Raw genomic sequence first — 14,376 nt, 5'->3', positions numbered from 1 at the left:
TTTCATCATTGATATATAAACTATCAGACTGTGTGGTCGGTAGTAGTGGGTTTCAGTTAATGTTGGACAATTAACCCCTCGAATCCACCTTTGTTGAGAAGTGTAACTTCCACTGCAGTCCAACTTATAGCCAGGGGGGAGACATCTGTGGGGGGCCACAGAAAGAGAAAATTGACTGATTTGTTTTCCTCCAGGTGTTGTACGTAGCTCCGCCCACCATCAGTCCAGCTAAGCCGGGGGTGGGGGTTTGTGGGGGGGTCTGTCTGGGGTGGAAAGGCTGGCTTCAGGGGGGCGGGGCCAGCGTGACTGTGGAAGCCACTCAAGTAAGAAGTCACAGCGCGGCCACGGCAGTCAGACCACAGCAGCAGCAGTCAACTACTTACTAATCAAAGCAAACCTGCTCTAAGTTCCACTTTGCTCCTCATATTCATTCACACGGACATCACTTTGGAGGAGATTTTTGGAAGAAAAAAAACCCGTCACTTTACCAGACAGGATGTCGGCACTCTCCGTGAATGACCACCTCGAAGGGATTTTATCAGATTTTGAAGGTATGTATGGTCGTAATTGCGGATGACTTTATTGCTGCTTGTTTTGTTGCTGTAGTAAAAGGTAAACGCTACCCCTCCTTTCACCCCTACTTACTCATTTTGAAGTTTTTTTTAATTATTTTATGACTTGCTTAATTGGGTCGTACAGTTTTGAGGGACAATAGTCTATTAAATATTGTTGTATTATAACTAATGCCTATAGCAGGGGTCGGGAACCTTTTTGGGTGAGAGACCTAAAAGCCAAATATTTTAAAATGTATTTCCGTGAGAGCCATATAATATCTTTTTTAACACTGAATACAACTAAATACTAGCATTTTTAAGTAAGACCAACATGTTTAGAGTAGAAACCCCGTTTCCATATGAGTTGGGAAATTGTGTCAGATGTAAATATAAACTGAATACATCCATCCATTTTTCTACCGCTTATTCCCTCTTGGGGTCACGGGGGGCGCTGGCGCCTATCTCAGCTACAATCGGGCGGACGGCGGGGTACACCCTGGACAAGTCGCCGCCTCATTGCAGGACCAACACGGATAGACAGACAACATTCATACTCACATGCCAATCAACCTATCCCCAGGTGCATGTGTTTGGAAGTGGGAGGAAGCCGGAGTACCCGGAGGGAACCCACGCATTCACGGGGAGAACATGCAAACTCCACACAGAAAGATCCCAAGCCTGGGATTGAACCCAGGACTACAGGACCTTCATATTGTGAGGCAGACGCACTAACCCCTCTGCCACCGTGAAGCCTAAACGGAATACAATGATTTGCAAATCCTTTTCAACCCATATTCAATTGAATGCACAACAAAGACAAGATATTTGATGTTCAAAGTCATAAACTGTATTTTATTTGGCAAATAATAATTAACTTAGAATTTCATGGCTGCAACACAAACCAAAGTAGTCGGGAAAGGGCATGTTCACCACTGTGTTACATCACCTTTTCTTTTAACAACACTCAATAAACGTTTGGGAACTGAGGAAACTAATTGTTGAAGCTCTGAAAGTGGAATTCTTTCCCATTCTTGTTTTATGTAGAGCTTCAGTCATTCAACAGTCCGGGGTCTCCGCTGTAGTATTTTACGATTCGTAATGCGCCACACATTTTCGATGGGAGACAGGTCTGGACTGCAGGCAGGCCAGGAAAGTAACCACACTCTTTTTTTTTTACGAAGCCTCTGTGTTGTAACACTTGTCTTGCTGAAATAAGCAGGGGCGTCCATGATAACGTTGCTTGGATGACAACATATGTTGCTCCAAAACCTGTATGGACCTTTCAACATTAATGGTGCCTTCACAGATGTGTAAGTTACCCATGCCTTGGGCACTAATACACCCCCATACCATCACAGATGCAGGATTTTGAACTTTGCGCCTACAACAATCCGAATGGTTATTTTCCCTTTTTGTTCTGGAGGACACCACGTCCTCTGTTTCCAAATATACTTTAAAATGTTGACTCGTCAGACCACCGAACACCTTCCCACTTTGCATCAGTCCATCTTAGGTGAGCTCGGGCCCAGACAAGCCGGTGGCGTTTCAGTATATTGTTGATAAATGGGTTTGGCTTTGCATAATAGAGTTTTAACTTGCACTTACAGATGTAGCGACCAACTGTAGTTACTGACAGTGGTTTTATGATGTGTTCCCGAGCCCATGTGGTGATATCCTTTACACACTGTCGGTTTTTGATGCAGTACCGCCTGAGGGATCAAAAGTCCGTAATGTCATCGCTTCCGTGCAGTGATTTTTCCAGATTCTCTGAACTTTTTGATGATTTTACGTACCGTAGATGGTAAAATTCCTAAATTCCTTGCAATAGCTCGTTGAGAAATATTGTTCTAAAACTGTTCGACAATTTGCTTACAAAGTGGTGACCCTCACCCCATCCTTGTTTGTGAATTACTTAACATTTCTTGGAAGCTGCTTTTATACCCAATTATGGCACCCACCTGTTCCCAGTTAGCCTGCACACCTCAACTTTATCAGTATTTATTGCTACCTTTCCCAACTTCTTTGTCACATGTTGCTGGCATCAAATTCTTAAGTTAATGATTATTTCCCCCCCAAAAATGTTTATCAGTTTGAACATCAAAAATGTTGTCTTTGTAGCATATTCAACTGAATATGTGTTGAAAATGATTTGCAAATCATTGTATTCCATTTCTATTTACATCTAACACAATTTCCCAACTCATATGGTCCCTTATTATTTTTAATTACATTGTTATTCTGATGCTATTTCTTACCATTAATGCGACTTTCTTACCATTAATGCCAGGTGCGGTAGAAAACAGATGGATGGATTAAAATACATGAGAATGTTTTATATTTTGAACATTATTTTCATCACTATGATTCATTACTTATCATGTTCAGCAATATAAGCTAAGATTTATCTGAGAGCCAGATGCAGTCATCAAAAGACCCACATCTGGCTCGAGAGCCATAGGTTCCCTACCCGTGGCCTATAGTGTCAAATGTGATACTTGTCAAACCAAACTTTCTAATATAACATCTAGGACAAATCTATCCTTAACTTTGTATGCAGGGACAACACTTGATCAGTTTGTCACATTTAGCTCATTTTAATCACATTTAAGTTTAAATCAAATGTTGACTTTCAATATTATAATAATATATGCTATGATTAATGTTATGTTGTGATGTTGTATTTAATTTTTTAGTATATATATATATAAATACATATATGTGTGTGTTTTTGATTTTTCTCTTTCTTTTCTTTTGCTTTGAAATTGTAATTTTACTGTATTTTACTATTTTTAATAAAAATAATAATATATTTAACTTATAAGGCGCCTTTCTGGGAACTCAAGGACACTGTACAAAATTAAAACAATAAAATCAATTGGATTAAAAACAACAATAACAGGATTAAAAAAGACAGAATCAGCCAGAAGGCTAGTTTTCATCTGTAGTTCGCTGGCCATGATGTAAAAAAAAGTCTGGGTGTCATCCTGTTGTTGTTGTTTTTTTCCGATTTATTTTTATTGTTTTGACTTTTTTACATCATGGCCAGGGGACTACAGATGAAAACTCGCCTTTTGGCTAATTCTGTCTTTTTAACCATGTGTGGTCATGCGTTTTTATGAAATTATATTGTTCCTTTTGAAATAAACTAACATTAACCTTATTATATTTAAATGTTAAATCTAAATCTTACATATAAATCTAAATGTTGAATCTTAAATCCAACACACCTCAGTGTCGAATATTTTTTTACTAGAACTTGGTGAATGAGGTCCTGACGTTGAGCAATTCAAATTTAACGTTGAAACAACATGCTTTTCGACAATGTTTATTCAATGTCAGGATGTGACGTGGATTTGACCGCTGAAATGTGGTCATTTCTCAACCAAAAATGTAGATGCAAAGTTAGACATCAACGTTGTCTCAATTTACAAATACAACTATTTTGCAACGTTGTTTAGAAGTCTGTTTTTAAAGGACTCGTAGGTTATGAATGTTGTATCAATATCTTGTGCCCGCTGGGTTGTTAGCAAGGCAAGGCAAGGCAAGTTTATTTATTGAGCAAAATTCTTAACCAAGGCAGTTCAAATAAATCAACTGAAAACAGAACTTAAAATAATCATAACAACTATTATAGTTCAAATTAAAATCCAAGAGTGGAGAGACAATCCTTTCGGTTGCCGTACGCACAATTAAATAAGTGTTTTCCGCATGGATTTGAACATTGCCAATGTTGAGGCCTGTATCACATCTTTAGGAAGACTATTCCAGATTTTACGAGCATAAAACTGAATAGCAGTCTCACCACGTTTTGTCCTGACTCTGGGCACCACTCCCTGAGGTTCTCAGAGCTCTAGATGGTTAATATGGCTCAAAGAGATGTACTTTGGCACAAGATTATGAAAAGGTTAAGTGGACGTGTTTTAAAATGTATTCTCTGAGCAACAGGAAGCCAGTGCAGTGACCTAAGCACTGGAATAATATGGTCGCATTTCCTGGTTTTAGTCAGGACTCGAGCAGCAGCATTCTCGATGTACTGCAGCTACTTTACAGCTTGTTTTGAGAGCCCAGTGAGAAGGCCATTACAGTATTCTAACCTGCTGAAATCTGAAAAAAAAAACTGCTAAATCTGATTTAGGCATTATTCCTCTAAATTTGGTATTGTTTTTCATCGGGTAAAAAAATGCTGATGTTATTGACTTATTGTAGCTGTTAAAGTTCAAGTCTGAGTTCACTATTACCCCTGGATTTTAAACCTGATTATTAGGTTTTAGGGAAACAGTCTCAAGTTGATCAAAGTGCGGCCCGGGGGCCTTTTACGGCCCACCGTTAACATTCTAACAGCCTGCGGCACATTCTAAAAATGTTCAAAAAAAACGACAAAATAAAATGTGGAATAAACGAGCGAACAGGTGAGATGCAACGTTGACTCCAATAACACAAATCTGCCATGTCGGCTGTTTTTCTTTAATGCTCTCATTGCTTTATAAATAATAATGACTCAAAATCAATGTTGTTATGAATTTTTACCCTAGAAGTCAAGGCTTCAATTACTTTACATCAAATAGTCCGGTGTGAAAACATTTTTGAGGGAAATATTGCATATTTTGTGTGTTTGCCTTATAAAGAATACATGTTTACTTTGACAAAAAGGGTACAAAGCAAAGAAAAAGGCATGAAAGAAAACCAACTTATAATCGACAGATATAATTGAAATTGATCTAGAGACTTAAGCGATGAAAGTAAAAGTAAAATGTATGACTTATTTTTAACGCTTTTGGATTCCCAATCATTTTAGTGGGATTTTTATAAAAAACAAAACAAAAAAAGCTCAAAAAGTCATATTGAATCAAAATCAAAATTGTTATGAATTATTGAGCTTTATAGGGCTCTAATTACATCACATCAAATTCCACTTTGAAAATCTTTCTTGATAAAATGTTGCATGTGTTGTGTTTTTGCCATAAATCCAAAAAAATTAAAAAAACAACTTGATACCAACAAGTAGATCTGAGGTTAATATTGGAATTTTAGCATTGAATAAGTAAAAAACAATTAATATACAGTATGACTTATTTTTAACATTTGTTATGACTGATACCCTTCTGAGTCCCTGGGACTAAACTGGGGGATACCTCAAGGTAAAAAAAAATCTATATACTGTATTTGTTTTGAAAATGAAAAATATTAAAATGGCCCCCGCATGCTTTGATTTTTCAGTGTGCATTGAACATGAAATAATATTCACCTCATTATGTGAATCTTAATGGATTGAACTATTTATTGAAGATAACTCTTAGTTATAATTCATTGATGTAAGTTGTGTTCCAAAATGAGAGCACGAAGTGAACATATGTGTCAGTAATTGATATATTAAAAAGGATAGGTTTAAATAAACTTTGCTTCTTACTACTCCTTTTCAGACATGTTGTCAGGAGAAATGAAAATATATAAAATATGTTATGTATGATATTGTAACTGGAAACAGGTTGAAAATAAACAAACCAAAACTATACAGGTACCGCCGTTTTTATCCAAAACCCAAATATTTTTCCCGTACAATATCTGCAAATCCAATTAATTTGCTCCAAACACCCAACGATATGAGCACAAAACACAGATATTAATTATAGTTTTTTAATTATAGTACTTAAAAAAAAAAAACTGAATACATATAAATGATGAACGAAATGGATATATGAACATTTAACATCATTTTACCTACTTTGCAAAGACAACAATGAGCAAGGAGGGGAGGGGAAAAATGTGTTCTTGGCCAGCAGGTATTTCTTGAGTTCAATAGTTCTTAGGGCATACATCAACTGGACTGTTCACATTTCTCAGGTCTCGTTTACACTGCAAACCAAATCTTTTTTTTTTTTTTTTTTACCCTCAAGTGACACAGATCAGATTTTTTTGCCAGTCGAAACGCTCAAAAGAGCTTCAAATCTGACCTTTTTACATCAGAAGTGCCATCCTTTGCATTGGACTTGGTGATGTTTTGCATGTATGGCTTAGATACTGCTACTCGGCCATGGAAACCCATTCCATGAAGCTCTCTGCGTACTGTAAATAGGCTAATTGGAAGGTCACATGAAGTTTGGAGCTCTGTTGCAACTGACTGTGCAGAAAGTCGTTGCACTATGTGCTTCAGCATCCGCTGACCCCTCTCTGTCAGTTTACCTGGCCTACCACTTGTTGTTCCTAAACTCTTCCATTTTCTTATAATAAAGTTGACTTTGGAATATATAGGAGAGAAGAAATTTCACGACTGGATATGTTGCACTGGTGGACTCCTATGACAGTTCCATCTTGGAAATCCCTATAGAGCGGCCCATTCTTTCACAAATGTTTGTAGAAACGATCTCCATGCCTAAGTGCTTGATTTTATACACCGGGCCAAGTGATTAGGACACATGATTCTCATCATTTGGATGGGTGGCCAAATACTTTTGGCCATATAGTGTGTTTTTATGTGTATGTATGTATATATATATATATCGAGCACTTGGCGCTCCGATCCTCGGCTACAGAAGCTAGCTCTTGGGACGTGGAACGTCACCTCACTGGGGGGGGGGAGCCTGAGCTAGTGCGCGAAGTGGAGAAGTTCCGGCTGGATATAGTCCGAGTGGACCATGTTCCGCACCTCTATTGTCGAGGTGGCTGATCGGAGCTGTGGCCGCAAGGTAGTTGGTGCCTGTCGGGGCGGCAATCCTAAAACCCCTTGGTGGACACCAGCGGTGAGGGATGCCGTCAAGCTGAAGAAGGAGTCCTATCGGGTGCTTTTGGCTCATAGGACTCCGGAGGCAGTGGACAGGTACCGACAGGCCAAGCGGTGTGCGGCTTCAGCGGTCGCTGAGGCAAAAACTCGGACATGGGAGGAGTTCGGGGAAGCCATGGAAAATGACTTCCGGACGGCTTCGAAGCGATTCTGGACCACCGTCCGCCGCCTCAGGAAGGGGAAGCAGTGCACTATCAACACCGTGTATGGTGCGGATGGTGTTCTGCTGACCTCAACTGCGGATGTTGTGGATAGGTGGAAGGAATACTTCGAAGACCTCCTCAATCCCACCAACACGTCTTCCTATGAGGAAGCAGTGCCTGGGGAATCTGTGGTGGACTCTCCTATTTCTGGGGCTGAGGTCGCTGAGGTAGTTAAAAAGCTCCTCGGTGGCAAGGCCCCGGGGGTGGACGAGATCCGCCCGGAGTTCCTTAAAGCTCTGGATGCTGTGGGGCTGTCTTGGTTGACAAGACTCTGCAGCATCGCGTGGACATCGGGGGAGGTACCTCTGGATTGGCAGACCGGGGTGGTGGTTCCTCTCTTTAAGAAGGGGGACCGGAGGGTGTGTTCCAACTATCGTGGGATCACACTCCTCAGCCTTCCCGGTAAGGTTTATTCAGGTGTACTGGAGAGGAGACTACGCCGGATAGTCGAACCTCGGATTCAGGAGGAACAGTGTGGTTTTCGTCCTGGTCGTGGAACTGTGGACCAGCTCTATACTCTCGGCAGGGTTCTTGAGGGTGCATGGGAGTTTGCCCAACCAGTCTACATGTGCTTTGTGGACTTGGAGAAGGTTCGACCGTGTCCCTCGGGAAGTCCAGTGGGGAGTGCTCAGAGAGTATGGGGTATGGGACTGTGTTATTGTGGCGGTCCGCTCCCTGTACGATCAGTGCCAGAGCTGGGTCCGCATTGCCCGCAGTAAGTCGAACACATTTCCAGTGAGGGTTGGACTCCGCCAAGGCTGTCCTTTGTCACCGATTCTGTTCATAACTTTTATGGACATAATTTCTAGGCTCAGTCAAGGCGTTGAGGGGTTCCGGTTTGGTGACCGCAGGATTAGGTCTCTGCTTTTTGCAGATGATGTAGTCCTGATGGCTTCATCTGACCGGGATCTTCAGCTCTCACTGGATCAGTTTGCAGCCGAGTGTGAAGCGACCGGAATGAGAATCAGCACCTCCAAGTCCGAGTCCATGGTTCTCGCCCGGAAAAGGGTGGAGTGCCATCTCCGGGTTGGGGAGGAGACCCTGTCCCAAGTGGAGGAGTTCAAGTACCTAGGAGTCTTGTTCACGAGTGAGGGAAGAGTGGATCGTGAGATCGACAGGCGGATCAGTGCGGCGTCTTCGGTAATGCGGACGTTGTACCGATCCGTTGTGGTGAAAAAGGAGCTGAGCTGGAAGGCAAAGCTCTCAATTTACCGGTCGATCTACGTTCCCATCCTCACCTATGGTCATGAGCTTTGGGTCATGACCGAAAGGATAAGATCACGGGTACAAGCGGCCGAAATGAGTTTCCTCAGCCGTGTGGCGGGGCTCTGCCTTAGAGATAGGGTGAGAAGCTCTGGCATCCGGGAGGAACTCAAAGTAAAGCCGCTGCTCCTCCACATCGAGAGGAGTCAGATGAGGTGGTTTGGGCATCTGGTCAGGATGCCACCCGAACGCCTCCCTAGGGAGGGGTTTAGGGCACGTCCAACTGGTAGGAGGCCACGAAGAAGACCCAGGACACGTTGGGAAGACTATGTCTCCCGGCTGGCCTGGGAACGCCTCGGGATCCCCCGGGAAGAGCTAGACAAAGTGGTTGGGGAAAGGGAAGTCTGGGTTTCCCTGCTTAGGCTGTTGCCCCCGTGACCCGACCTCGGATAAGCGGAAGAAGATGGATGGATGGATGGATGGATATATATATATATATATATATATATATATATATATATATATAATATACACACATACAGTAAATATGTATATATATATATATATATATATATATATATATATATATATATATATATATATATATATATATATATATATATGCAGTCGTGGTGAAAAGTTTAGATACACTTGTAAAGAACATAATGTCATGGCTGTCTTGAGTTTCCAATAATTTTTACAACTCTTTATTTTTTTGTGATACAGTAATTGAAGCACATACTCGTTGGTCACAAAAAACATTCATGATTTTTGTTTCTTTTATGAATTTATTATGGGTCTACTGAAAATGTGACCAAATCTGCTGTGTAAAATGTATACACACAGCAATGTTAATATTTGGTTACATGTCCCTTGGCAAGTTTCTTTGCAATAAGGCACTTTTGGTAGCCTTCCACAAGCTTTTAGTTGAAATTTTGACCACTCCTCTTGACAAAATTGGTGCAGTTCAGCTAAATTTGTTGGTTTTCTGACATTGTCTATCCCAGCAACACATTGGTGTTATTATGAAGTGGAGCACATAGAGCTTATGTGCTAATGTGAGTTCCATGTGCAGAATTCCATGTAATAGTTGGGTAACCTTAGTTTTTGCTCTGCGTTGATAAATAATGCTGTCCAAGTCTGTGAGTCTGAACTGGTGAAGCCTGCTCAAATGAAAGGAGAAACATCTTATAAGACAGGGGTTCTTAACCTTTTTGACATCAAGGACCCAGGGCCCACTCAAATACTAACACTGAATTCGTAATCTTACTCTTGATTTTAATCATATTCAATAATTATGTCTAATCTACTTATAGTTTACAACCTTGTCAAATTATATGAAACCATGTGTTCATGGCAAAGATCATTTATTTAATAAAATCCTTAGGCTTAGGTCAGACTGATTCGAAAAATAAATAACCAAATATACTGCATAGGAAGGGACTCATAAAATATTGATGAAAAATACATGTAAAATAAACTGAATTAATAATGAATATGTTTGTTAACTAAACTGTCAATAAAATGAAAGTGCAAACGAAAATACAGCTTCACCAATTTAGTCCTAATTTTTGCGCTTAGAAAATTTCTCTGACTTTAGCTCTTGATGTCTTGTTTGATGAAGAGTGTGATTGCTGCCACAAGTGGTGAAAAAGTGTATTGCAACTGAATACCGCTGCATCCCATATGGACCACAGCTGCGAAACAGATACGTTTAAGCGGCCATCTAGGGGGCACTCGCAGCCCAGCAATGGGCCCCTGGCTCTATGGTTAAGAAACACTGTTCTAAGTCTAACTGAACATTCCAGTTGTGATCGATTGAATGTCGTGAGAATGCGATGTCCTGGATGAATAACAGATTTTTTTTAGCCCAATGCGGCCCCCAAGGCCAAAAGTTTGGACACCCCTGACCTCGACGGCACATGAAAGCCTTTAGCAAAAATGTTCTTCAAAAACAGAATCCTCCGAAAAGTGCGGTGTATTGAAACTGAGGTGCTACTGTATTTTTAAAAAGTCTAAGTTGCATATTTAATTAGAAATGTATCCAATTCTACGCATACAGCACATTTAAGCAATCAGTTAAAAATGTAAAGGACTTTGCAAAGAAAGTTTAGTCTCTTCATATACCTGTTCCTGCTACAAATTGCCTGGATCTTTGATGTAGTAGGTTGGAGTCAGATGTACAGGTAAGATATCAGCAATAATAATGTAATTGTGAGCACTGTGTCTGAAAGGTTACGAGAGAATGGAAACAATAGCATCTTTTTTTAGCGTCAGGAAACGTGTGTGAATGAGCAGCCTGTACCACAAACACTGTGTGCGTCTGTTCCATCCCTCCTGCTTGCTCCATATGTGTACTCAGTTGAAACCTCTGGGCTCAGCTAAACTACATCTAAATGCATGACTTTGTACCTTTTTAAAAGTACTGTCATGGTAAAGTAGTATTAACTTTGACCAAGCAAAAGCGCTACCTTTTTATTATCAGTCTTTCCTTTTCTATCCCTTTTCTACTTAGCTTTACTTTTAAAGTAGCATGTCCCAGGAGCATGGGTCTGGGGGATATTGCAGAACATTGTGGGTTTAGTACTTTTGTACTCTGGAAAGGAAACCACAGAAATCCTTCAACATCCAAATCACAACAGGATGACAGCTCTCTCAGAGTTTGTTTTCCTTTGTCCCCCGCCCATGTGCATGCAATGGAAAACATATACACAAGCACCGACATTTGGATTTATATTCATGTTGAAATGTACACTGTACGAATCCTCAACAGTAAAAATAGTAAATGGATACATATACAATACATATATATATATATATATATATATATATATATATATATATATATATATAGTTTACACTGTTTTTGAAATTTTGCTTTCTATCACAAAACACATTACAATACTTTAAAAAGAGAGCACACATTTCTGCAAAAAATGTGTTGTATCTTTTCATGGGACAACACTGAATAGATGACAGTTTGATACACAAGTAGTCAGTCTGGATGTGTCGATTGATTGGTCGATTTTCATGAAAAAGTATTTGATTGCCATTGCCGATCAATTAGTTTGTTTGCTGAGTTTTGCGTGGTCCCAACTGGCTGACAGTATTTCTTTTTAGTCCCTTGACTGACAAGCAGCTAGTAGCTATTTATGTGTTTCTATATAGTGTGGAGCCTCTCCCCCCAAGCTGCCAACAACCACCTCCATTACGGAAAATAAACTGCGAGATTTTTGTTTTCTCCCTAAATTTTTGTTGTTGTTTTTGTCAGTGTTTACAAACTCGGGGAATTTTTCCCTCTACACAAAAAGGACTTTGACAGAAAAAAAAAAAAGGTTTTAAAGTGGTCATAAACTGATTATGTTTCTATATTTAAAACACTTCCTTGTGATCTACATAACATGTAATGGCGGTTATTTGGTCAAAATATTGCAATTTTTTTTTTTTACTAACCATCTCCAAGCCGCTTTCCGATGCACCATTTTGTGGTTGGTCTTATTTACGCGGCTATACTTAAATTAACTGACAGATATGAGTTGAAACTTTACGCTACTTTTGTATTAGAAACGGCAACAGCGTAAGAGGCATGTGCATATACGAGCCAGTCTGCCCCACAACAAGAAAATAGAGATACTTAAGGAACTTATTGACTACAATGTTGGACTACAATGGCGGACTCACGCAAATCCCTTTGGGTATAACATCACCCTATATGAACATATCTACTGATATCACCAATGTGAAAATTGTCACAAATGGGGCAAGAAAGTATTAAGGAAGCCAACATTTTTTTAAATAGATATCTCTGCTCTGCCTCCATGGTTTGATTAAATTGTTTTGGGACTTATGCAGATTGAAAAAAAAACAGGTACCAATAGGTAAGAAAAGTTGGTTTTGCGTAATAGATCCTCTTTAAATGAGTACTAAATAGAAGTTTCTGCTTTCGTTTAGTTATTGTGCACTATTGATTTTTTTTTTGCTTAAATAATGTTATACTATTGTATGTATCGGTATCAGTATTGGTATTTGCCCATCGCACATATGAATGATTGATATCGGAATCGGTGGCATACAATTCTCATCGGAAGGCTCCTAGTAGTAAGTGGACAGCTTGTATAACAGTATACATTTATTGTCCCCTCAAAAATAACTCTTAACACACGGCCAGTAATGTCCGTACTGCTGGTAACAAAAGAAAGTACATTCTGACGTGAAAATTACCAAATTGGCCCTAATTAGCCATTTTCTCTCCCCGTTCAACTCAGAATAGGCCATGCTATGGTTGACCAAAGAAGAACATGTTCAGCGTCATACCCAGTGGTTGTGTTTTGTAAAGTGATGCCACCATTTCTGCAGAGGTTAAAGAGGTGGAGGGGCCAGTCTGTGTTCAGACCATACGCCATAAACTGTGTCAAATTGTTCTCCTTGGCTTTTGTCCCAGAACGAAGTCTCTTCTAAAGATGATGCACACGGAAGCCATCAAGCTGTTTGCTGAAGAGAAGCAAACTAAGGCCACGGATTACTGATGAGACCAAAATACATGTATTTGGTTCAGACAGTTTCCAGGCTATGTCATGGCAACCAGGTGAGACAAGTGTGTCTTGCTGACAGTTAACCCTGGATGTCGGAGTGTAACGGTCTGGGGCCACATGAATGCTGTCGGCACTGCAGAGCTAGGGTTCATTAAGGAGAAACATGTATGCCATGACATACCTAAGCAGAGCATGATCCCCTTCCTCCAAAAACTAGACCGCAGGGCAGTGTTCCAAACACACCTTCAAGAAAATTGCTGCCTTGCTTAAGAAACTGATTTGATGGACTGCTAAGGTAGCATTGAAGATCTTCTTTTCTGTATCCTCTTCAAACATCTGGCTCTGTTGGTTAGCTACACCCTTCTGTCTGGTCCAACTCTGAAGAGGTGGTTTATATAGGGGGCAGATGGTGATGATGTAGTCAGTAGTCTTTCCAGGCTCCCTGCTGCACTGTCAGTCAGTCCCCACTCTTCCTGGGAGACCCAAAGCAATCAACTTTAGTGCTGGGGGGGTTGACGAAGGTCCCTTGTCTTATCTGTTGCCGAGAACTGTGCCTCAGTCTGGACAGAAGCCCACACACCAAGAAGGTAGACGTCATCAATAATGCCCTCGGGATTGTGACCGGCTGTCTGCGGCCCACCACCTTGTTCTACCTACCAGCCTTTTGAAGGAATTGCTTCAGCCAGTCTGTGGCGGAAGGTAGCTACTCTCGCCCTGGCAAGGAAAGCCAGACAACACCACTTGCGCATCATGCATGCCACGACCAAGTTGGCCATCCCAAACAGACCGAGATCCTTTCTTTCCTTCAAGAACGCAGCCCAAGAGCTTCATAATTTAAACCCAGAGGACATATCTGTGAAGGTATGGCTGCCGGCAGCGTGGAAGTTGGAGTGGGAGTCAGCATAATGGGCATGATTGAGTATATCTGGGTCATTCTCAAAGGGAAAGGTGTCTAATATCCACAAGCTCTGTGATGCCCCATGGAGACAACCTGTGAAGTTAAAGACCTACTGAAACCCACTACTACCAACCACGCAGTCTGATAGTTTATATATCAATGATGAAATCTTAACATTTCAACACATGCCAATACGGCCGGTTTAGAT

At 40.6% G+C, this 14,376-nt stretch overlaps 1 protein-coding gene across 1 annotated transcript in view; it reads left to right on the top strand.

Moving 5' to 3' along the window:
- The first annotated feature begins 319 nt into the window (after positions 1-319).
- LOC133541488 (neuronal-specific septin-3-like) overlaps positions 320-14,376 on the top strand; it is a 191,569-nt gene continuing 177,512 nt past the window's right edge. The window contains exon 1 of the mRNA XM_061884930.1: positions 320-551. Within this exon, the coding sequence (XP_061740914.1) occupies positions 497-551 (55 nt within the window). The 5' untranslated portion in view covers positions 320-496. The remainder of the gene's footprint in view (positions 552-14,376) is intronic.

The sequence above is a fragment of the Nerophis ophidion genome, linkage group LG23, assembly GCF_033978795.1.
Source record: "Nerophis ophidion isolate RoL-2023_Sa linkage group LG23, RoL_Noph_v1.0, whole genome shotgun sequence".
In the NCBI taxonomy this organism is placed as follows: Eukaryota; Metazoa; Chordata; class Actinopteri; order Syngnathiformes; family Syngnathidae; genus Nerophis; species Nerophis ophidion.
The sequence above is the reverse complement of the archived record's forward strand: the minus strand, read 5'-3'. Positions and strand labels throughout refer to the sequence as shown.